General features: G+C 35.1%; 1 protein-coding gene across 1 annotated transcript in view; it reads left to right on the forward strand.

The window, feature by feature from the left end:
* Positions 1-26467, forward strand: part of INPP4B (inositol polyphosphate-4-phosphatase type II B) — a 399964-nt gene that overhangs the window by 205854 nt on the left and 167643 nt on the right. The window contains 2 exon segments of the mRNA XM_043568210.1: positions 23290-23420; positions 23800-23904. Coding sequence (XP_043424145.1) covers positions 23290-23420; positions 23800-23904 — 236 coding nt within the window.

Consider the following 26467-nt stretch of genomic DNA (forward strand, 5'->3'; position numbering starts at 1 on the left):
ATAAAAAGGCCGATTTTATAATGAAATTACTAAAATTTGGGGCATATGGAGGTTAAATAAAATATTAACTTCACTTGCTTTTTTAACTTTTAAACTATGACTACTAGAAAATTTAAACTTACATATATGACTCTCACTTATTGCTTCTATTTATTTCTATTATATAGTTGGTGTGTATCCAGTAATCTGAACTTTGACCTTACTAATAATCCTTTTGTCTTTACCTCATCTGCCTATGATTACTGTTTCCGTAACAAATGCCTCCTGGCTCTTTGGACTACTCACCTGTAACAAGGCTTTCAGATATTTGTTGGTCTAAAAACTCTTTTAGATGATTCATAAAGTATGCTATATTAATGGACGTTGTTGTTATCCAGCAAAATTAAATCTATTGCCATAGTAAAACAGAAAGATCTGGGAACTGTTTGTTAATAAGAATATATCTGAGCCATGACAGATCAAACAATTTGTTTTTCTGCCTTATAAACCTCTAGTGACTTTAAAAATGCTGAATTCTACATTATACTAAGCACTGTTAAGGGCCTACATTTCAGAAAATTAGCAGATACTTTTGTAACACTTGTAATTGCTGAAATACATACCTAAGTGTGGAAATGTCTAAAATTTGGATTTCTGGCCTATGTTCACATTAATACACCAAGTTACTTGATAGTAGGTACCCTTTTGGTAGATTCTACAGTTCCCAAGGATATCATCTTGATCTAAAACAGTGAGCAAACAATGGACAAAGCAGGTCAAAGCTGGCAATATTGACAGTATATTTTAGAATAGGAATGACCACACAGATGCTATATTTCTATGTGAGGAATAAGTAAAAGAAAAAACACAGAGCCAAGATTTTAGAGAAAATCAGATAGGAAATTGGGTTGTAAGGAAACAACCTGGACTCAGGGAAATAAAGATTGAAAGAGGGACAAGGAGATATATATTTGAGAGTAGGAGAGTGAAGATAATCAGACCACAAAAATCAGACAACAGGTATTGACTTGGGTCAAGAGAAGCTGTAACATGTTCAGGAAACTAAGCAGACTACTTATAAGAGCCAGCGGCAAGAATGAATTAATGTAAGCCAAATTATTCAATATCATCCTTATCTATAGCTAGTACTAAGAATATGTAATGAACACAACAAATTCCTAGGAAGGATAAACAAGTTTATAGAGTTTGGATCTTCAAAGTCATAAAAGAATTCTCATCCTCAGCATTGTTGTATTCTAGATTATTGAACACTAAGAATTATTCCCACTAGTGTTATGTAAAGATCACATTTCATATGGAAGTTTTATAGAGAATAACTGTTCCTCACAGGGATTATAGAATAAGGAAGGACTCCATAAACAAGCATGAGTTAGAGGTCATAGCACCTTTATTTCAGCTGAGAAGAGGAGTTGCCAGAGGTGGCAGATTTAAAGAAAAGTAGAATTAGGCTTTTCCCTAAAAATGGCCCCTGAAAACTCCATCTAAGTTAGCCATTCCTAAATTCCCACTAAAATATCTGTATGATGCCAGTCAGTACCTTCTGGCCTGTAAGGTTTCTGTTGAAAAATCTGCTGATAGTCTTATGAGGTTTCCTTTATATGTAACTATTCTGGATGCTTTTAAAATTCTTTCTTTATCACTGATTTTTGCCATTTTAATTAATATGTGTCTTGGTGAGGACCTCCTTGGGTAAATTTTGCTGTGGGATCTCTGTGCCTCCTGGGTCTGGGTTTCTGTTTCCTTCCCCAAATTCAGGAAGCTTTCAGCTATTAGTTCTTCAAAATTTTTCTGCCTTTTTTTTTTAATCTCTCTTCTTCTTCTGAGGTCCCCATAATCCAGTAGTCCCATTAGTGGGCACTTACCCAAAGAATACAAAACAACTAATTCAAAGGAATACATGCATGCCTATGTTTATTGCAGTATTATTTACAATAGCCAAATTATGGAAGCAATCTAAATGACCATTAGTAGGTTTTATATATATATATATGCATGTGTATGTATATATATATATATATATATATATATATATATATATATCTCAGAATATTATTCAGCCATAAACAAGAATAAAACCTTGTCATTTGCAACAACATGGATGGATCTAGAAAATATAATGCAAAGTGAAATAAACCAGTCAGCAGAAGACAAATACTGTATGATTTCACTCATATGTGTAGTTTAAGAAACAAATCAAATGGACAAAGAAAACAAAAAGACAAAGTGAAAAACAAACTCTTAAATATAGAGAACCAACAGATGGTTACCAGAAAGGAGGGATTGGTGATGGGTGATAAAGGTCAGGTGATTAAGAGTACACTTATTGTGATGAGCACTGAGTAATGCATGGAGTTGTTGAAGTACTATATTGTACGCCTAAAATTAGTAGAACACTGTATGTTAACTACACTGGAATTAAAATTTAAAAAAATAATCTATAAAGACACAAAAAATAGAAAATTATGACCTTTCACAAAACATGGAAATTGATTAGCACACCACAATATTAAAATTTTAAAAATAATACATTATTATTATGCAATATACTGTTTATAACATGATGACTAATTATTAGGCTAATGTTTTAAGGTTTAGCATCTTAGTTGATGGACCACTAATGCTGTTTATCTAAAAATACTACAACATAGTAGGAAAGAAAATGAAAAGACCCCTACTATTGTTCCAGTCTGTCTTTTGTCATCAGTTTAGAGACCCCTTAAAGGTTGATCAGCTGACCTTCTGCATGTCTACTACTTGTGAATCTTCCACAGTGCTATCTTTAACCCCTATCTTTTCTTCACTCCAGTTAATATCTCTCTGTCTATCCATTCACAGACAGTAAATCCCAGGGGGAAATAATGGGTAGGGAGTAAGGAGAAAGCAGCCATTAAGCCATTAAAGTTTAGTACACATAACCTCTGTAATTGGTTTTATTACTTTTTAGCACACCAAAGTGTTGTCCATTTACCTGTTCTCTTCTCTTCCTGTCTCTTTTTCCTTTGCACTTACAGAAAAAAAAAATCCAAACACATAGATAGGCCTGGGGACAGTTTTGGTGGACACAAAGGAACAGTGAATCCAAATATGAAGTTGCGTTGCTAGGAACAAAACTAGGAACTGTCATCGGTATACACTGGGAATTTTTCAGAGAAGAAAATCCAATTTCAATCCTATAGAACTCAATTATATAAATACCTGATAGATCTGAAAATTGGCTAGACACTGTAAAGACCAACCTGTTTCATATATCTTCTGCTTTCTCCACCAACTTTTCTGTGTAAATCTCCCATAATTAGTTTTCAAAAATTCAACAATGAATCTTTAACATTTTATAAAGAATAAGAGGGAAAAAATCACACTTTTGTGAAGACACAAAAGGGAGATAAGGAAAAATATAGGAAAACTGACTAGCCATCTCAGTAGAGTGTAAGAAGGTATGGTTATTAGGAAGCAGAATCAGAAACCCATAAGAAAAGAATTATTATCCTTTAGGGAAGATGCTGTAAAGAAACAGATAATGGAAGGAATAATGAAATTTTAAAATGCAGCAACCAACTGAAATCCAGAGAGCCAGAGAAAACAGATTTGACACTGAGAAATTGTATCAGTAATGTGGAAGACAAATATGATAAGTTCTCCTCAAATACTGAATGAGGGTGAAAAAGTTCAGAATGATGGGAGAAAAGATGTTAGATATACAAGGCACAGGGTTGGGCACTATCAAATAATTTGAAGTGCTCTTAGGGAGGAACAACTCATGCAAAAGTTTGAAAGAAAACAGTAAAAAGTTATGCAGCTTTGGTGTTTTTTTTTTGTTGTTGTTGTTGTTTACATGCTAAAATCAGGCTAACCTTACACTTCTCTGCAGAAGCCAATAGAATAGCATCTACTGATTTTTGAGAGGAAAAGGCTATGGCCCCACTTTATTGTATAGGGCAAGGTTATGAATATTTTATGAATGAAGGCAATGGAAGTGACATAAATATGCAGGAGCTCAAAAAATGCCGCTCACAAAACTTTCTTAAAAAATTTACTTGAAGACATATGCATCCAACTGAGAAATTAATTTAATTAAGAATTATTTTGGGACATCTGGGTGGCTCAGTCAGTTGAGCATCCAACTTTGGCTCAGGTCATGATCTCATGGTTCGTGGGTTTGAGCTCCATGTTGGGCTCTGTGCAGACAACTTAGAGGCTGGAGTCTACTTTGGATTCTGTGTCACCCTTTCTCTCTCCCCTCCCCTACTCATGATCTGTCTCTCTCAAAAATGAATAAACATTGAAAAAAGACATATTTATAGTATACTATGAATTGATATAATATATAATTATATTACATTATAAAATGTATATGATATAACATAATATAATAAATTAAGAATCTGAGAGTGGGCCTTGTCCTGCAAAAAGAACTTCTAACATTTCTCTTGGTTGGATGGAATCTCCAGCCTGGACAGAGCTTTACTCTGAAGTTCTTTTCTCAGCTTCTTTTAACCCCAGTCTTACTCAGATCCCAGAAAGTACTTTACTCACCTCAACCTTCCTCCTAAACCTCACAACTTAGATGAACTGTCTTACTTTCTTTGATGAAGACTGCGGGTGGCATAGTGCTGTTATCTTTTAGTACTTCTAAACAGTACAAAGCACTTCATTTGCATCCTTGGATATCTGTCCTGGGAACATTATATTATATTATATTGGATTTTTTCCATAAAAAATGATATATACACACTCTAGAAAATGGCCAAAAAAAACCCAGTAAATTTCCTCTAAATCGACCACCAAGAAGGGATATTGTGTCTTTATTTTTTATATCTACTCTCATTTTCATAAGTCTTATTGTGGGAAGCAGAATTATGGTACCTATGACCATCATGCTCTGGTATCATGGTTAATTTTCCTTGCACATCTGAGTTGTATTATGAATAAATCTGTGATTCTACTATATGTTAAATAAAAGTGTAGGACACTAAATAGTGAAAATTATTGCATCTTAATTTTTATTGATATATAAATAACTAGAAGGAAAAATAGACTAGAAACATACTAAAGCGTTAGTTACATGTATATGAAGATAATAAAAATGGTTATCTCTGGATGATGGTTTTAGAATAGTAATTTTCTACAAAGCGATAGAAAGCAAATACATAAACTCTTACAATTAAAGAATAGACTTGCCAGCTAACCATATCTTGATTTCTTTTAATTTAAACAGTTTACATTCAAACATTGAAGTCTATTCAAAATTTAGTTCTCCCTCAGACTTGGTCTAAAAATTGTGGATGACTGTTTTGTTTTTGTTTTTGTTATTGTTTTGTTTTGGAAAATTACCATTTAGAATTTAAGTTTTCCCCCTTCCCTACCTCAAGAAAATATGTAGGTAAATGAGGATGGGCTTACCCTGTTTTCATGGCAACTGTGACAAAAGGATTCTTGATTCCTTGCAGTGTCTTGGATGCCTAGTGGTTTCTATCATGGGCTGACAGGAAACCACTGAAATGTCATGGACTCTCTGTGGCCTTTTGGGGTACTTCGAAAGTTTCCTTTTATTTTGAGTTCAGTTCAATATTAATACTTTCAACATTTTTGTTTAATTGTTTTACATATAAAATTTTAATTATCTGGTGGGGTGCTTGGGTGGCTCAGTCAGTTAAGCTCTTGGTTTTGGCTCACGTCATGAACCCATGGCTCCATGGGTTTTGAGCCCTGCGTTTGACCCTGCGATGGCAGCCCAGAACCTGCTTGGGATTCTCTCTCTCTTCCCCTCTGTCTGCCCCTCCCCAACTTGTACTGTCTCTGTCTCTCTCAAAATAATTAAATTAAAAACTTTAAAAGAAATAAATTTTAATTATCTGGGACTTATTAGATTACATTTATAAAATGAAATGCCAAATTAGCTACATTTCTAAAAACTTAGTATTTTCAATATCACTTTTTCAATGTTCCATTTCTCTTACCTCCTTATTATACTTGCTAGTTTCCATGTTTCTCCATTGTCAACACCAAAGTAATTAAGAAAATTAAACAGTGACAACAACAAAATTACTTTTAAAAGAACTGAATATTTGGAATCTTTGCTCTTAATATTCAAGAATATGGCCTGCTAAAATCTTCTTTTATGCATACAAAACACTATTTTAGTTTTTCATGTATAAAAAACTTCTGTATGCTTATTGTAAAGATTGATATACTTTATTTTTATTGATTTTTTGAAAGAGAATTCTTGTGGACTTATCAATTCTAGTCTTCCTGTTGTCTTAGTTATTTCTAGTTTTGTCCTTATTATCTTCTTTCTTTTTTTGAAACAGCCTTTTGCATGAACTATGTGCTGTTGTTTTTTTCTGTTTTGTTTATTTTTCTCTTTTTTGAGACATTTGATATATAACATTATATTAATTTCAAGTGTACAACATAAAAAACTCATTTATTCATTTTTGTACATGTTCACTCCACCTGCTCTAATCCCAACCACCATCATGTATTGCCTGTGATAGTGCAACAGTCTACTAATGGCTTTTCTGCCTGTGGCTTTATCTTCTTAAAATCCATGGGTCACATCTTATTGAAAATATTATAAAATTCAGATTTCCAGTATGAGTTTTCTTGAGACAGCCTTGATATTTAATCTCTTGAGACCCATACTACAATTATGTGTTGGGAAGGGAAGGGGGAGGTTCTGCTTACAAAGTACTCACTGTAACACCTTGCTTTTGAGAAGTTTACTGAATTACTTCATAATCATGATACATACAGGGTTAGTGTTAAAAAACAGACCAGTTATTTGATCTAGCATGCCTGAAGGATAAGGGGAAATGGCAACTGGCTTATTTATTATGGAAAAGAAATATAATGGAAAAGAAAAGAAGAATGACATGTTAAAGAAAACTCAGAGATTCTAAATATGTAGAAAGCGTGAAAGCGTGTGTGTGTGTGTGTGTGTGTGTGTGTGTGTGTGTGTTTATGTGCATCTTTGCCTGTATTTATAATGCTTTAAGTTTTACTGTCCTTCAGCTTGGCTTGCACACAAACAAGTCATGTAGGTCTTGCCAAACTACCACCTATAAAATTTTTATAGTTTGTTCTAGTGTTGCCACATATTTTGTTTATGTTGAGTGTTTTCTTTGGATTTTGTCCTACTTTAAAGGTTTGCTGTGCTCAGTCTACACTGAAATATGTTAGTTACTAGATAAAATGCTGGTGTTTGTAGAGCTGAAGCTTCATGACAGCTACAAATATATAAATCATGGTGTGCATACACAACCATTTGGACGGGAGGTTCTATGGCCATATAGTGTTTGGCTTTATATTAAAAACTAAGTGTACATTTCTACACTATAAAATATATGAAAACCTAGTTTGGTATAACAAGTTTTAAATAAATGAAATATTTCAGTGAACATAAACCCTATGGTCCATAAAACTCCCCAGGGGAAAAATTAGTTTGATTTATGTCATTCATTTTTGTCTTTTGATCTCATGGATGGGGAAAGAGAAACTTTCTGGCATGTACATTGGGAGTTTAGAGGAAAAGATAAGAATATTTTATATCAATGAACTTTAAGGCTTTCTTAGGTTTTACATAAAATATAAATATTATATGTATGATGCAGAGAAACAATCTTATAAATAAAATATAAAAAATATGAACCAAAGTACTTTAGTAGGCAAAAATGTGATAGTGTTTGGGACATACAAACTTTCAAGTTTTATTACTACCTCTTAGGGATAATGTACACGCTTTGTCTTATATATTAGTGTTTCTAAATATTGTACATATACTAAATTTATAGTGATAAAATATTTTATATCAATAAAGTTAAACAATTTTTTAACACTGTATATGTCAAGTGCTCTGTATTCTATACCTCTACTATTATAGATATTAATATAGCCATATTATAGCTACATTATTATTATTATATTATTATATAACTATAAGTGTATCTAAGTAGACATATATCTATATCTTAAATCTATTTCTTGAACATAGTGTATTCTTATATATGAAAAAGGTTTTTTGGTAAGATATTTTGAAATTCCAGGCTGAAAGCCTAGCTGTTGCACAGAGATAGATGTTTTAGAGACATGTTCTACATGCTTACTTAAATATTATCATATGCTGTTAAATTGGTTTCCTAAGCATTATATCTAGTTTGAGACAAATGCAGAAAATATTTCTCACTTTCTACCTTATCTTAATGCATTTTATGAATCTCATATAAAAGTTCATTTTATTTCAAGATGATAATACTACAGAAGTGCCTTTTTTTTAAAGTGTTAAGATTATGTATTAAGAATTATAAACTAAAAGTAGAATATATTCAGGTAAATTCTTGTTCAAAAACATCCTCATGATACAAAAAGACACACGGTAGGATTATACAACATAGTGACCCAGCCTGTGCATTTGACATGGTCTAACATTCTAAAATATAATTTATGTACTTTGTTTCAAGATTTATTAATCACCAGACAGGCTTCGCCTTTACATGGCCTACAAGGCAAGCAGGACCTTGTGTCTACTTACTTCTCCAGCCTCATCCCATGCCTTATTTAATCTGGTATGGCTGAACCACATGCCTTTTGAGAGGTCTATCAACATTTGCATTCTTGAATAAAATAAAGGCACACTGAAAATCTTTACTGACCTTAAAAAAACACTGATCAGTGGTAAAAGTGATAGGGAGCCAGTCATTCTGTTTAAATCTCATATATATCAAGTAGACCTCAAACTGATGAATCTCGTAGATGTTTTATAATGTTCTCTTCCACTTTGTTTCTCGTGGTACTTTTTTTTTCTGTCTCTCTTGCTTGCTCACTCTGAGAAAAATCTTTAGTCCTAAAGATCCAAAAATGAGGAATAAAAAATATTACATGAGGACTCCACTGGTGATTCATATCCAATTAGTGTTATTTCTTCTGTTCATTTTTCTTCATGCAGTGTTGATGCTCAGTTGGAATACTATGTGGTGTGTTATTTATCATGGAAAGTGCATTTGCCCTCCTGCCTCCCAGGATCCAGGGCAGATGCTGTGTGCCATTAAGTTCATTGTTATGGATTCTTGCTATCATTTAATGAGAGGTCCTGTAGAGCACTTAGTATTGTCAAGCTGGCGATAGAAATATGTGTTTTATTTTGCTGTTTGAATATTACGATATCTGCACAGGAGCAAATATGGCAAAACTCATTTAGAGGTTTTTTTTTCCCTATTGTGCCAAGATTATTTAAAATGGAATGAGCAGGGGAAAGTGTGCTGTAATGGTAAAAACACAGAATTGGAATTACTATGGACCTTAGTTCAAAAACCTCTGCCACTCAATAAATGCTTATGATTATAGAAAATTACTTAATCTTTCAATTTCTACATTTTTGTAGGTAATAACATTATCACTTGTCTTATAAGGCTACTGTAGTAATTAAATGAGCAATCAGGAGACTCTAGGGTTTTGTTTTGAGGTGTGTGTGTGTGTGTGTGTGTGTGTGTGTGTGTAAGTACAGCTCTGGGTTTGAAAGCTGGCTTTCCCAAACTCTACTTAATAGCTATGTGACATGGCACAATTAGCTACGTGACATATAATAGCTATGTGACATGGCCTGCTACATGCATTCATAGACCTTTAGTATGTGGAAACCACTCTTACCATCCATGTAAAGAATCACATACACAGTAGACACTTCATATAGCAAACCTATTGCTGTTGTTGATCTTAGCTGAATGCTATAGTGCTTCAGACACACAACTGAGTCTATAATTTATTTTAACCTCCTCTAGCTTACTACTAACCTGGCACATCTCATAGGTATGTGCATTATGCGTTACCACAAATTTCCAGTGGGCAGAAAAGCAGGCTGGGCATGTCTTCAGCCACAAAGCTGGTGTGTTTGGAGCTGAAACAGTGATTTTGGAATGAGAATCAGGCTGCAAATTAATTGGGGACTTCTAGGCCACAGAAAAGGAAGAACTTGTCAATTTTCTTGTGTTATTTCTAAAATCTAGCATAATATCTAGCATATAATAAGCCCTCAGTAATGCAATATTTTTCCTAAGAACAAGTGAAACTGTTATCAGGGAATGATATGGTTGCATTTAGAAAAAGGGAGGAGGGGCACCTGGGTGGCTCAGCTGGTTGAGCGTCTGACTCTCCTTTTGGGCTTGGGTCATGATCTCACTGCATTGGGCTCTGCGCTGACTTTGGATTCTTTCTGTCTTTCTCCCTCTGCTCCTTCCCTGCTTGCGCTAGCTTGTGCTCTCTTGCTCTCTCTCTCTCTCTCAAATAAATTTAAGAAAAAGGGAGGCAAATGTAGAGGGATAAAACAATGTAGGTGATATTGTTGTTGCCTAGGCTGATAATTATAGTGGCTTAGACCAGGGTGGTAGTGGGAGAAATGGAGAAGTATACATACTTCTGTGCATTTTTAAGCAGCTAAAATCAACAGAACTTCCTGACGGATTATATCTGGAGGTAAAGTACTCAGGATGACTCAAGCATTCTGGCCTGCATGACTGAATAGATTGGTATATGTCGCTGATAGTAGGTGAGCGTGCGGCTTAGAAGAAAGAAAGGAGTCCTGACAGGTTCTCAGCTGGGCCATCTGGGTCTGTGCTATCCAATATAGTAGCCATTTGCCCCATATGGCTATTTAAACTTAAGTTAAAATTTATTAAAATTAAATGAAATTTAAGATTCCATTTTGTAGTTACCTTAGTCACCTTTCAAATGCTCAATAGTCACATATGACTAAATAGCCATCATATTAAATAGCACAGCTACCGAACATTCCTATTATCACACACAGTTTTACTGGACAACACAGATGTAGAATAAACAACAGTGGCATCTAAAGAAGGACTACAGTATAAAACTCTTTCTTCCTGCCTGTTAGAATTTAGTGTGGAGAATGAGAAGGGTGACATCAAGCTTTCTACTTTACATTTGCAGGTAAAAGATAAAAGGTTTTCTTATTCTGTTTTTCCAAGTTGTAGTATCAAGATACATGTTCTGTGCAGTGATTTCTAGTGGGAATGAGATTGTATAAAGTTTCTTTTTTTTAATTTCTTTTTATTTTATTTTGAGAGAGAGAGAGCAAGCAGCGGAGGGGCAAAGAGAAAGGGAGGCAGAATCCCAAGCAGGCTCCGTGCTGTCAGCACAGATGTGGGGCTCCAACTCACAAACCGTGAGATCATCACCTGAGCCGAAGTCAAGAGTCGGATGCTTAAATGACTGAGCCACCCATATTGTACACTGTTTCTAATGGAGAATCCATCTAGTATACTAGTTTAAAACATGGACACCAAAGACATATCTCCTGGGTTAATCATGGTTCTGCCACTCACTATCTGGGTGACCTTGGGTAAATTACTTCTCTAAGTTTAATTTTCCTCATTTGTAAAATGAAGATAATAATAATACCTATTTCAAGGGGCTGTTATGCATATTGAATGAATGAATATTTGTTAACTTCTTATTACATTGCCTGACATAAATAACCATAATATACACAGCGTATTTTTTAAATTAATAGAAAATAAATAAGAATTTTGTTCTGTTGTTGACATACTTGGGAATTATGGTAGCCAAGGCTGGCTGGCAAGTGAACACTTCAGCAAAATATTTGAGTGAGCCCTCTGTTGAGCTGAATAGAAGTTGCATTCAGGTGAGTCCCTCAAGTGAGAGATTTCAGTCTTCCTATTCAGGAAGAAACCAAACTCACCAGGAATTAAAATAAAAAAGAGAATAAGGGCTAGGCATCTGACTTTGGCTCAGGTCATGATCTCACGGTTTGTGAGTTGGAGCCCCTTGTCGGGCTCTGTGCTGATAGTGTGGAACCTGGAGCCTGCTTCAGATTCTGTGTCTCCCTCTCTCTCTGTCCCTCCCCCACTCATACTCTTTCTCTCTCTCTCCAAAAATAAACAAACATTAAAAAAATTAAAAAAATAAAGAGAGCAAGATTTATAGTCACAAAACCTGGGCACAAGTCTTGATTCTGCCACTTACTAGCAATATGGCATTCAATAAATCACTTCACTCAATTCTATTCTTCTCATTTGTCTAAAGCGATGTCATTCAATAGAACTTTTCATGATGTTAGAAATGTTCTCTACTTGAAGATGATAACTATGTGACTAATAAGCACTTGAAATGTGCTGAGTCGACCTGAAGTTTTAATTGTGCTTAGTCCAGCTGGCTCTGGAACGATTGTGTCCAAGGTTTGTTTTGAAAATAAAGAAGAGATACATTCTATACAGAAGTATTTTTGGTTACTTGGAATGCCTTACAGTGCTCACCAAAGAGACTCACTGCCAAGCATCTTGTGGAGCCACTTGAATGGCATCTAATTATGAAACTTGACTAGGAGGTGTCTGGCACTCCAGGTTTAGGGATGGAAAGGGAAGGAAAAACAGCCTGAAATGGTTTCAATTTCTAAGCTTACGAGCACGAGTAATGGAAAGGTGCTGAGAGTGCCAGCACACTTTTTTGCTTTGCCCCCTGAACTTTCAGGTACAGTTCATAGTTTTCATGGATACCCAGAATGAAAAGACATGCATTTAATATATGTGGATTTCAGACAGACTTCACATTATATGCCACATTTTAAACACCAGTGGAACACTGAGCTTTAAGATATTAAAAAAAAAAAAAAATATATATATATATATATATGTATATATATATATATATATAGCATCCATCTTTGATAACTTGAAAACAAACTTCAAAGTGTAAATAAGATGTTACTTAAAAGTAAATAAACACCAGGCCGCCTGGGTGGCTCAGTCAGTTAAGTGACTGGCCTTAGCTCAGGTCATGATCTCACGTTCGTGGGTTTCAGCCCCGCATCTGGCTCTGTTCTGACAGCTCAGAGCCTGGAGCTTGCTTAGGATTCTGTGTCTCCCTCTCTCTCTGTCCTCCCCCACTCGCGCTCTGTCTCTGTCTCTCTCAAAAATTAGTAAACAGTAAAAAAAAAAAAAAAAAAAGAAAGAAAGAAAGAAAGAAGAAGAAGAAGTAAATAAACACCAAATCACCTTGATCAGGAACAGCAAATAGACTTTTAAGGTAGAATAAGACATGCTTATTTTTATCCCTCATTGTTTTCTAACAGTTACATAAAACTAAATGATGGAATCTGGCTATTCATCAGTTCAAACTGCTACAGTGATTACAACTAAACCCTGCAGTTACTGTGTTCCAGTGTTTAGTCTTTGTACATAACTTGAAACCTTCTTGAATATACAGTACAACGGCTGCTTATTTTAATGTCAGGTTAAAATCAGAAGGAGTGACTATTCAGAATATCCCATCATTTTTCAGTGAAATAGTGACTCACGGACTGCAACATTAACCACGTTGTCATTTTTTTAATGCACTTTTTTTCAAAGCCTGTGATTTATGGCTGCAATTTTTATCCCCACATGGGTTCAAGCACAGACGGTTTGAATTGTGGGTTGAACATACTGTGAAAAATATTGTGAAACTTGACATCTAGTTGAACTTTGTTCAGCTTTATGGTGTCACCCAACCACTTTATGAAATTGAAGCCACCCCCGAGTCATTTATGTCATCTATTCTTCATTGACTGTTTAGTGTTTAATTTTTTTTCCCTAATGGGTAAATTCTGTTATGATTCTTTTAGGTTTGATTTAAGGTCTAACTTTGCTCAATGAATGAAAGCAACCTGGCTATTACACTTTGTACCCGTGTATGCCTGCGTATAGTTTTAGAGTATGATAACTACCAGAAGGCTCTGGTTAAATTGTATAGCTATTTTTATTGTACAAAATGGTACTGTGCAGCTCATTGTGGGGAAATATTTCTATTTACTGAGGTAATAACAATTTCAAATAACATTTTAATGCCTTTTTTTACTGGGCCTTTGGTATATGAATTTTTATCAGGCTATTTGGTCCTCCTACATTCTTATAAATGAATTAACTATTATTCTCAGTTACTCTTTCTTACAATGATTACTTTTCATAATTTCAGGAATTTTTGAATTTACATACTCAGGTTTTAAAATTTTATTATTCTGGGTTCACAGTCCTAGTAAAAGAGGTTCTCACATGTGGAGCAGTGACTTCAGCACTAGAGAGATTTCTTGTGCATGTCCCTTAGACGAGCTAAGCAACTCTATAGTCATTTTTCTTTTGAAGAAGTCTAGAAAGATGTTGCTGTGGCCAATGTCAGAGAAATTACTACCTGTGCTCTCTTCTAGGATTTTCATGTCTCACATATAGGTCCTTAACCCATTTTGAGATTATTTTTGTTTATGTTGTAAGAAAGTGGTCCAATTTCATTCTCTTGCATATAGCTGTCCAACCCCATTTGTTGAAAAGACTGTCTTTTTCCCATTGAATTCTTTTCTTCTTTGTTGAAGATTAATCAAGAGTATCTATAAAATACAGCAAGAGGGGGGCGCCTGGGTGGCGCAGTCGGTTAAGCGTCCGACTTCAGCCAGGTCACGATCTCGCGGTCCGGGAGTTCGAGCCCCGCGTCAGGCTCTGGGCTGATGGCTCAGAGCCTGGAGCCTGTTTCTGATTCTGTATCTCCCTCTCTCTCTGCCCCTCCCCCATTCATGCTCTGTCTCTCTCTGTCCCAAAAATAAATAAACGTTGAAAAAAAAAATTAAAATACAGCAAGAGAGATAGATCATGAAATGTCCTGAACTACACTCTAGATTTTTCCATCCCACCCCATTTCCCCAACATTTTGCCCCAAACAGAGGGAAATGTTTGTAATGGAATCCCTGTATAGTTAGTGTGTTAGTGAGGGTTCTCCAGAGAAGCAGAATCAATACCTTGTGTGTGTGTGTGTGTGTGTGTGTGTGTGTGTAGAAAGAAACAGAGACAGACAGATTTATTATAAGGAATGGCTCACACAGTTATGGTGGCTGGCAAATCTTAACATCTTCAGGGTAAGTCCACAAACTGGAGACCCAGGAGAGTCTATGATACAGTTCTAATCCAAAGGCCAGTGAGCTTGAAGCCCAGGAAAAGCCACTGTTTCAATTTGAGTGCAAAGGCAAGAAAAAGCAAATGTCCTAGTTCAAAGTCAGCCAGTCAAGAGAAATTCTTACTCAGGGAGGGGTCAACCTGTTGCTCTAAACCCCTTCAACTGCTTGGTGAGGCCTACCAAAATTAGTGAGGACAAGGTACTTTGCTCAGTATACCAATTCAAATGTTTATCTCACCCAGAAACACCTACCGTAGCATTTAACTAAATATCTGGATACCTTGTGATTCAGCCAAGTTGACACATAAAATTAACCATCACAGTAAGGAATGCCATATGAAGATACATTTTCAGGTCTTTCTCTATCCCTAAAGAAGACATGACCAATCCAGAGTTGCAGACCTAGATCATACAAGGTTAGAGGACTCAACAGTGTCTCATTTTATCTATTGCATTTATTCATTTTAACTGGGACAGAGCTCAACATTCTACTTTTAGGTTAGTTTATATTCTGACTTGATCTCAAATTTCAGGAAGATTGAAGAACAACAGTCTGTAAGCAAACCTTTCATTCAGTCAGTCATCAGGCTCAACACTTCCCACAAACTAAGGACTGTGGTAGGACACAAAGATAAATAAGGCAAGTATGCCACACTCACAGACTTAGAGCAAATACTCCCGCTGTTGGAATTTCTCCTTGAATACATCATCAGTAGGCTTTAAAACTATGTTGTAAATAGAAGATAAACATTCTCTTCTTTTAACTATGTTCTATTTTGGTGATATTAAGCCTAATTTTATTTTTTTTTAGCAGGAAAAACTTATTTTTTTCATACAGAACTATACATGGGGGGGGGCACCTGGGTGGCTCAGTCGATTAAGTGTCCGACTCTTGGTTTTGACTCAGGTCACGATCTCATGGTTTCAAGTGAGTTTGAGCCCCACATCAGGCTCCGTGCTGACAGTGCCTATCCTACTTGGGATTCTCTCTCTCTGCCCCTCCCCTGCTCATGCTGTTTCTGTTTCTCTCAAAACTAAATAAAATTTTAAAAAAAGATCTGTACATGCAATTTCAGTATTAATCAAAAAAATTCACTTGGAGCTGGTGATTGGCTGGAATAAGGAAAAGGTCCTGATGCCTGTTCATGTACTTGACTTCTCTTTCGTCAACACCCTCCCCTGTCCCTGAGCCACAGGGTGTAGGGAAAGAAGTTTAAAAACTATCCATCTATTTAATATTCCTTCCAATGTTTTATGAATTATATGTAAAAACTTTAAAACAGGTTTGGCTATTTTTCTTCAGGTTTCCCTGGAACTGATTTTGTGTTCAGTGATTTCCCTTCATTCTTCATAGAGTTGTTTGTTTTTAATCTCATTTTTCTCCTTACACTATTTAATAGTCTGGTGTTTCAAGTATATTATATGCTTAGTAGTGTGTTCCTTTGTGGAAGGTTCAGAGGATCAGAACGACCTCCTGAAACTTGTGATTTTGCTGAAGAGGTAAAGCCTATATTTTTGAAATATTTAAACAAGGTAGGACAAAAGAAGCCACGTAGACAAACAGTGTACCATGAGGTTATTTCCAGAGATTGGCATGAATATTTCATCAAGTATCAAGAATATCACACTTTTACAGTTGGAATGCCAAGATCCAGAGTGTAAAGATATTTTTCAAGTAAGCCTTAGCGATCATCTGTCTCCTTTGAGATTTATTTTATCTGGTTTACCTTTTATTTTTGCAGGTAGCAACGTAAAAGGGAATGGATGGCAGTAAATGCCAAAAAAAATGTTTAATGTGTATGAGGCCTAAGCTTATTAGTGTTTGAATATTCAGTTTTTTCTTTCAACATCTTTTTTTTTTTTTTTGGCTACTTCTTGGACTCTAGGAGAGTCCTAGCCTATCTCTTAGAAGATTTTTTTAAAACGTAGAGTTCTAGTGATAGCAAAGTAATGAATTCATAAAAGATTGTATGTGTTTAGGAGGGCAGTGGATTTTCCAGAAAGACATTTTTGCCGTTATTGTTGTAAAGTAGCAGTTGAAGGAGACAGCTTTTAAAAGTAGATGCTGCTGTTGCTGTGAATAAATGAGAATGTTTATAGATGGGGAAGGAGTATTTTTAAAAATATTTTTCTATGGATTAAAAATGCATTTACACAGCTCATCTCTTTTGCCATTCACACCAAAGGCAGAGTGAAGATGTGTAACTATTTAACTGAAACATTAATGCCAAGATTGCTACCCAGATAAATGTAGAGACATGCAAAGACTTTGTCTATGGGTCTTGTAATATTGGACACCAGTACACACTTGAACATATTTTAGGGAATATCAGTTACCATGCACTGCATACCTAGTAGCTGTACCATTCTAACTAAAAGGTCCAGATATAACAATACCAAACTATAACTTACCCTTTGTTCAAAGTTCACTTGAAAAGTACATGAAAATTAAAACAAAAAAGTACATGAAAAATTACAAATGTAGTTCTAGAAGTCAATAGCCCCACTCCTTCCAAACCCCATTTACTCACCTTATGTTCATTAAGTACCTTTAATAAATAAGGCACTCTGGTTTTTTTGTTTGTTTGTTTTTTAGTTTAATTTTGTGTGTATGTGTGTGTTTACACCAGGGAATTACATGGGCTGAGGAAAAGAGTGGAAACGGGGATTATAGTCTAAAAGACTCGGTATTCTAGTGACTCAGAGACAAACAAGCTGTTTCACTGAGATGCTTCCATCTGTGAAACAAGAGGTTTCACATTATTCTCTGAACTTCCTTCCAACTGTAACATTCTGTGAGTTTATAGTTATTTTTTAAAACTATATCAAAAAAGTTAGATTTATTCTGGTATCCCGTAACTTGGACAGTCTAACAGGATATTTTGAGAATAAGGATGTGCTAATAATCACAATAGAAAATGAAAAAAGTTATATTAACTTTGGTTTCCTGTAACTTGGACAGCCTAACAAGATATTTTGAAAATAAAGACATGCTAATAATCATGACAGAAGGACAGGTGTAAAGTGGCATATACACATATGTTCCACCTGTAACATATGTTGGTAAAATGACAATGGGGGAAATCAGTAACATAAAACATATACATACACAAAAAGACCTTTATCATCTATGCATGTCAATAATTTTGCTTTTTTGAGTTTTATTTATGATGCACGTATCATTGAGACTTTTTGTCTTGTGCTTAACCAAGCACTAATATATAACTGATAGTGAATGCTAAGAGAGTGCCATTCCTAGGGAAGACCCATCAACTACTTAGTGGCAGGCCAATTACGTCAGATCTCTTTCAACTTGGAGAGGAGGGCAATTTGTCCTAAGTAGGTGAAACAAAGTTTGGATGTGTGTATGCCTTTACTATTCACAGTGCCACTGCCATTACCCACATCTGACAGCTTTCAGAATGCCTGGACCAATGGTATGATGTCCCACATAACATTGTTTCTACCAAAGGATACTTGCTATAACAAAGGAGGTGCAACAGTGAGCTTGAAATTACTGCATGCCCTACCACCCCAAAGCCACAAATCTAATACAGTAGTGGAACATTATTAACCATGAGAGGCTCAGCTAAGGCCCCATTTTAGGGGAACAAAACCTTAGGATTGGAGTACTGGTCTCCAGGATGAAGTTTGTATGCTAAACCAACAGCTGATAGAGGATGTCTACCACAGGTAGAATACTCAGCTCTCGGAAAAAGGGGGAGCCCTTATTACAATCAGTCACGATGCCCACTAGTGGAGTTGTGCTTCTTTTCCCTACCACCTTAGACTTTGCCAATTAGAATCCTAGTTCTTGAGGCATGGGTAGGGGCAGTTCTGTCAGTAAGCCATAAAGAGTCCCACTTATCTGAAACCTATGTGTGGTTCACATGTGGTCTGATTATCATGCATTTCTTACTACTACAATGGACCAGCAAAGATGGCAAGGGATACTTATCATTGTGAGGAAATAGGGCTGCTGCTTCATAATCTGAGTGAAGAGAAATATGCCTGGCACTTAGATGTGCTCCATGCCCAGAGGTGAATGGGAGATTACAGTAATTAAGATTCCTTAAAAGCAAAGAAACTAAGGGCCTAATCACTTGGGAATAATGTCTGGATCACCTCACAAGGCAGCACCCCAGACCAGCTGAAGTGCCAAAGGAATGTGAGGAAAATCTAGAATGAGCGGTAGAGATTGGTGATGAATGTCAACTAAGGCCCCAAGGATCGCTGGAATATTTCATATTATAGCTTGGCTCATTACTCCATTTTGGGGAATTGCATCTGGTCATCACTTCAAAGGATTATACGTGAACTTCCCTCTTAGGGAAGATATGAGGGATGATGTTTTATATGCCACAAGGATGTCAGGGAGTGATGGAAGTGCAAGTTCTACAAGGGGTGGCCTGTCCTGGGCCCAGTTGATGTACTTTTCTATAATGGGCCAACCTTAACTTGTCCTCAAGTTTTGACTGTTTGCCCAATGGAGGGCTCCAGATGCTGCCACCATTGTCACCTTATTTCCTAACACCACCAGCTATATCAGCCTCCCTCAGGGTGAAGACCAGGTGTTAGCATGCCCCCAATGGTATCTATATCCAGAATGGTTCAGGTACCTATGACTAGATCCAGGACAGTTCTATCTCCACTGGGATATTGCTTCCCCAGTGGCCACCCAGAAGACACAAGCAGAAGTGCAGAGGAGTTAATGTCTCATAGGATGAATCTTTACCAATGAAATACTATAGAAGGTGGTAAGGAACTGGCATATAAATGTTGCTTTTTCCATTTAACAAAGTTTTCCAAGGTGCGTTGGTTCCATATGACTTATCTAGAGCTGTTTCACATGACCAAGTAACCAGCCATGTTTTCTCGTGAAGTTCTGCCCAACTCAGTAACCTCCCACCTTATGTCTACTTTCTGTTTCTCCTACAGCACTTCTCTTCTCACCTCCCTTTTGCTGACCTAGGATTGCTTGATCTCAGTCTCTGCTTCCTAGAGAACCTGGCTTGAGATACAAATCAAGGTCCTTCAACTCCCAAGTTTTGTTCACTGAGTAACAAATCAAAATGTAGTGTAAACAGTCCTCACCTTCCCAACTGAAAAGTTTCCTGATTTGAGTACCCCTAAGTACCTTCTCTCTTTGTCTATTTTAGTGTATTAATGTAATCAATTTCTTTCATTTTTCTTAAACTTACAACTACCCTCTTACTATGTCCCATTTTGTTTTCTAACTTTTTATTACTCTGCTCTGGTTTATTATACTTTTATTTTATAGCTCCTCTGTACTCGAGGGTTTTCTTCAATGCAGAGAAGCTTTATTTGGTTGTTTTTCCCTTTTAGAACATGTAGCTGTTCAGTGCCAGAAATGAGCAGTGAATGTCAGGTTTCATCTATAGATTTCTGTATATCATTTTTGACATATTGGAGGAGTGTAATAAATTGTAAACAACACATTATGGACTCCTTTCAGCTTATCTCAAGTCCCCAAGAACACTAAACTTTTCTGACCATGGTTTGCCAGGTTTCTCTTAGGGAAGGAGATGTACCCCACCCCAGTATCCTACAATGTCGTCAGCAGCTTCATTACCACCTTTCCTTCCCTCCCTCATTCCCTCTCTTTTCATTATTCTTTCTGACAAGGATTCAGGGACAGCATGAATTATAAACCCATGGTGCATCTATGAGTATTAAATAGGAATACTTAGCTAGCATTTTCATTTTAACTGTATATTGAAAATAAAGTAAGTTGATATGTCACAGTTGCTGTCGATCTCATATCTGACCTAATTGTCCAGATCTTTTGACTTAGATATCTCAGGCTTTTGGAATTATTTTTTTGTGTTGGTTGCTGTTGTTTTGTCCTGAATTTGAATTTGTCCGGCTATTTGAGTGCACACAGAGAACTTGACTCTCCAGTTTTTCAGTCTCCCCCTTCAACTCCGGTCATGAACTTTCTTTACTCTTATTGTCTATTAATTGACAACTTCTTCTCCCATAAATGTTGTGTGATGAAAGCTAATCTATGGAAAAGTTAAAAATGAGATTAATGTTCGCCAAAATTGTGGAGACATCAGATAAAAGATGCAGCACTACTATACTGCATCCCCATTGAAACAAAACAAAGGCAGCTACGAGCATTTGAAAGCAAGTCACATTTTTGCACACCATCCATTATTCTTACATTTAACAGGATGTTAGAGATTCTACATCTTCTGAATTTATTAGCTTGGTATTTAGCATGTTTCACAGCCAAAATAGCAAAGAAGGTTCATTATTGCTGGTTAAATTAGCCTCATGAAAATGTTGTTGGTAAAAGGTTACAGAAATGAGTAAGAGATCTAACCAAGCAGCATGTTAGACTATTTATCATTATAATTTAAAAAGGCATTCTGATGATTTGAATTAACTTGGCTAAAGGCTAGAGAATTAGATAAAAGGTAATAATTAAAACCTAAATGGCAGGATTAGCTCTTCCTTTTGATAAAGAAAAGACAAAACATGCATACCGCATTTACTTAAATTGTCCTCTTGAGAGAAACTGAGGCCAATAAATCACAACTGATTATACCATTTATGGGCTTTTAAAATATTTTACAGCTATATTGTAAATAAACTGGGTTACTGGAATATCTTGTGTTTCCTTCAGACCTAGTCAGATAGCCCTTCCCACATTATTTTTTTCCACATTATTTTATTTTGGATGGCTGAAGTCTAGGATTTAGCTGTTTTTCTATTGAGGTTTTAGTGTTTGGTTTTTAACTGAATTGTCATATATATATTATATGCATATTATATATATATAACATAATATATAATATATATATTATATATTTATATATTATATATTTATATATAATGTATAATATATGTATTAATATATAATATATTAATATATATTTTATATATTTATATATTATATATTTATACATATATAATATATAGAGGATAGTTAAGTTTTTGTCATCTTTGTGAAGTTTTACCAGTGAAAACATTTATTTAACTTGTATTTTTTTTTTTTTTTACCTCTTTGCCATATAAAACTTTAATGTTTGGGTGACCTAAATTACTCATGTCTTCCTTTGTGTTAAAATTATTTATTTTATTTTAATTCCAATGGAGTTAACATACAGTGTTATTTAATTTTAGGTGTACAATATAATGGTTCAACAATTCCATATATTTCTCAGTGCTCATCAAGATAAGTGTACTCTTAATCCCCTTTGCCTATTTCATCCATCTCCACACCCACCTCCTCTCTGATAACCATCTGTTTGTTCTCCATAGTTAAGAGTCTGTTTATTGGTTTGTCTCTTTTTTTTCCATTTACGTGTTTGTTTTGTTTCTTAAATTACACATATGAGTGAAATCATATGATATTTGTCTTTCTCTGACTAGCTTATTTCACTTACCATTTTACTCTCTAGATCTACCCATGTTGTTGGAAATGGGAAGATTCCATTCTTTTTTATGATTAATATTCTATTGTATACATACATATACTACTTCTTTATCCATTCATCGATTGATGGAAACTTGGGTTGCTTCTATAATTTGGCTATTGTAAATAATGCTACTATAACATAGGGTGCAAAATCCTTTTGAATTAGTATTTTTTTTATTCTTTGGGTAAATACCCAGGAGTGCAACTACTGGATCATAAGGTAGTTCTGTTTTTCACTTTTTAGGGACGTCTATACTACTTTCCACAGTTTTACCAGTTTTCATTTCCCCCCATCCTACATCCTCATCAATGCTTGTTGTTTCTTGAGTTTTTTATTTTAGCCATTCTGACAGGTGTGAGGTTTTAGCTCAGTGTGGTTTTGACTTGCATTTCCCTGATGATGTGTGATATTGAGCAGTTATGTGTCTGTTGCCCATCTGTATGTCTTCTTTGGAAAAATGTCTATCCACGTCTTCTGCCCATTTTTTAATTGGATTATTTGTTTTTTTGGTGTTGAGCTGTATAAACTCTTTATATATTTAGGATACTAACCATTTATTGGATATGTCATTTGCAAATATCTTTTCCTATTCAATAGATTGCCTTTTAGTTTTGTTGGTTTTTTTCCTTGGCTATGTAGAAGTTTTGTTTTTTTTGTATGTAGTCCCAGTAGTTTATTTTTGCTTTTGTTTCTCTTGCCTCAGGAGACATACCTGGAAAGATATTGTTAGGGCTGATGTAAGAAAATATTTTTTTTTTCTAATAAGTGGATAAAACTTTCCTGAAATGGATGGTAAATCAGTTTCTTTTTAATTTGGCAACCTTTATAGTGTTCCTTGTCTGTGGACATAAGATCAAAATTATTATTTTCCTCTCTTTTCCATTCTTAACAGAAACCAGGAGCTAAAGGAACTTGGTGAGCTTTCTCCGCACTGGGACAATCTACGGAAAAATGTCCTTACTCACTGTGATCAAATGGTGAATATGTACCAAGATATTCTGACAGAACTTAGCAAGGAAACAGGTATGAAAGCAAAAACTTTTTACGTATTCAAACTAAATTCCATTTCATATATGTTAGGTGAAAACAATAATAAACATTGTTATTATGGATATGGAAGAGCCAAAATTTAAAAAAAACAACTTTTATTTCTAACTCTACCATCTTGGCATGATAGACCAAGAAGAAACAAATTGCACTGTTTTATCTCATGGTATTATTATAAGAATAACTGAGAATTTTAAAATTGAATTTCCGTAAAGAAAAGCAGCTTATACAAATATGTTTTCCTTTCTGAAATCCTTGTAACATTTTTCTATATCAAGCATACTTTTCAACATACGTGCATACACACACATTTATTATTTACTTAATAATAATGTTCAGTTTTTTTTCCACTTAGGGTCCTCTTTCAAATCAAGCAGCAGCAAAGGAGAAAAAACATTAGAATTTGTTCCAGTAAATCTACATTTGCAAAGAATGCATGTCCACAGCCCTCACTTGAAAGGTAATATATAATATTCTTTTTTTTTAAATGAGCAAGTTATGTTAGTGTGTGCTTTTTTAAAAAGGCTTGACTATTGGCAGAATTTAAAATTTCAGAATTATATAAAGATGAAGATGAAGCAATTTAACTTGATAATGACCCTGATTGCTACAAAAGGGGGTATAGCATTTTTGTTGCTGTGTTTCTAAACAATACTTTAAAAATGTGGCACCTGAATTGAGTAACAGGTGAATATACGAAGTAAGTGTTAGCTTCCTAAGTAGTACCAGTGATGGCTAATAACTGTGTTACTGTTTTAATAAGAAAAAGGAAAAACAAGACTTGTTCATTTTGTTCCTATCTTGAAAAATCAAAGCCCAAAGATAGACTCATGAGCTGTTTTTCTGATTTAGTGGTGACTATCAACAGAATCACCCGCTTCTCTATGAGCAGGGGATTTATCAGAAAGAAGGTGGTAGAGTATTTTACTAAGTTGTGAGAAACATTTTTCAAGGAAAAGTGTATAGATTTTTATAAACATACTTGAATGAGGTTTACAGCGAACACTGTATTGCATTCATTGCCATTCTACATGATTCCTTGCTATTTCTTAGTAAAAAAAATATTTTAAAATATTTTTCTCATCTCCCATTTCCTTTAACTTACTGCAATATCAATTTTTGTGCATAAGTAGAGTGACTATATGCCTGCATTCACATACATCAAAGTCTGATATTATGCTTGTTGTCCAGCATCATTGTTAAAGAAGGTCTTCACCTCTCTTCCCTCTCAAAAGTCTCCCTGTTTAATGGTAAGTGCTATAGTCATCCTACCAGTACCCATATTCCTGGAGCCAAAAGTTACTTTAGATCATCCAGTCCTTCAGGATAAGTGTATCAACATGCAAACAGACACAGATACATCTAAAGATGCATGCTAACACCCTATTTTGTAGCCATTGTCACAATATAGAGGTTCTAGGTTTTGAAAAGTCAAAATCTCTATTCTGCTTTAGAATCATCTGAAGTTTTACAAGCATAAAAATTAACCAGTTTTTTTTGTGTTTGTACATATTGATTATATATATGCAACCAGCTAATGTGCAAGTTTAAGTGTAGTCATAATCATTATGATGTGTAATGTGAATACCTCTAGTAACCTTTATCTACTATCTAAAATTTTAACTTGGCTCCTTTTCACCAGAAGTTATGACACTGAAAGAACTGAAATACAAATGAAATGGATTGGCCCAAAGCATTTAGAAACTCTTTCTTGATTGCTGCATATCTACCAGTAGTTCGAACATAACATCCGGTGGTTTTAAAAATCATCAAAACCAAAGTATAAATAAATAATAAAGAAACTAAAATACTTAAAATCTATCTGAAAACCAATGTCTTTTTTTTTCTAATGACAAATATTAAATCCCTCTAATGATATAGTAAAGTTTATGTAATTTGAAATGAAACAGAATTTCAGCTCTCCCATTTTTGATGTATGACCTTAAGTCCGTTATTTACTTTCTAAGCAAGTGTACTTTTCCTATTTAAGTGAATTGGAGTATGTAAAACACCTAGAATGAACAATAATAGCCGTTATGAAACAGGTAGCATTTGCCATCACTGGAACAAAATAGATCTTTCAGTTCTATCAGGTCTGTTAAAAGGAGAAAAGTGATCAGTGAAGAGCCTATTAAGGGACAATGAAATCTTGAACTAAGAAGTAGCCAGATTTAGAGAAACGATGAGTTAGGCATTTTGGAAAAATTATCATATGTAAGCACTTAATGACTGATAGAAGGAAGAAATGAGAGAAGGACAGCTTCAGTACATCTGTGGATAGATAGCTGTATCATCAAACCAAGTGGCTTGTTGGGGCCCAGTTGATACAGATGTATATTTAAATATGCATTCAAATATTTGGCAATGATCCTAACATACTTCCACCAAAGAAAAAATATTATCTAGGTGACCTTTTATTATACTTACTTCTTGAAAACAAAACAAAAACAGAACCATTTGTGCTGTTCTTTCCAAGATGCTATCTGAAAAATGGACCAGAGTGAGCTAGAAGGAAAACAATGTGTTCAGTTTGGGTTTCTGTAATTTGAGAGGAAGAAACTTGCAACTGAAGTAAATTTCTAAAAGCAAACATAATTTCTCCTAATTATTTTGGTTTGTGATACGTATCAGTTTCCTAGATCTGCTGTAACAGAGTACCACAAACTGAATGGCTTAAATAAACAAAAAAATATTGTCTTGCAGTCTGGAGGCCAGAAGTCTGAAATCAAAGTTTTGGCTAAGCTAGCTCCCTCTGAAACCTATAGGGGTATTCTTCCTTACCTCCTCCTGGCTTCTGATAGCTTGCTGGCAGTCTTTGATTTTCTTTGGTTTATCAATGCATCATACAGTGTTCCCTGTGGATTTTAACATCATCTCCACTGTGTCTGTCTCTATCTCCGAACCTCCCCCTTAAGGACACCACTCACACTGAATTATGATCTGTCCTAATGACCTGATTTGAACTTGATTACATCTGTAAAGACCATATTTCTAAATAAGGTCATATTCTAGGATATCTTTCT

The sequence above is a fragment of the Prionailurus bengalensis genome, chromosome B1, assembly GCF_016509475.1.
Source record: "Prionailurus bengalensis isolate Pbe53 chromosome B1, Fcat_Pben_1.1_paternal_pri, whole genome shotgun sequence".
Taxonomy (NCBI): domain Eukaryota; kingdom Metazoa; phylum Chordata; class Mammalia; order Carnivora; family Felidae; genus Prionailurus; species Prionailurus bengalensis.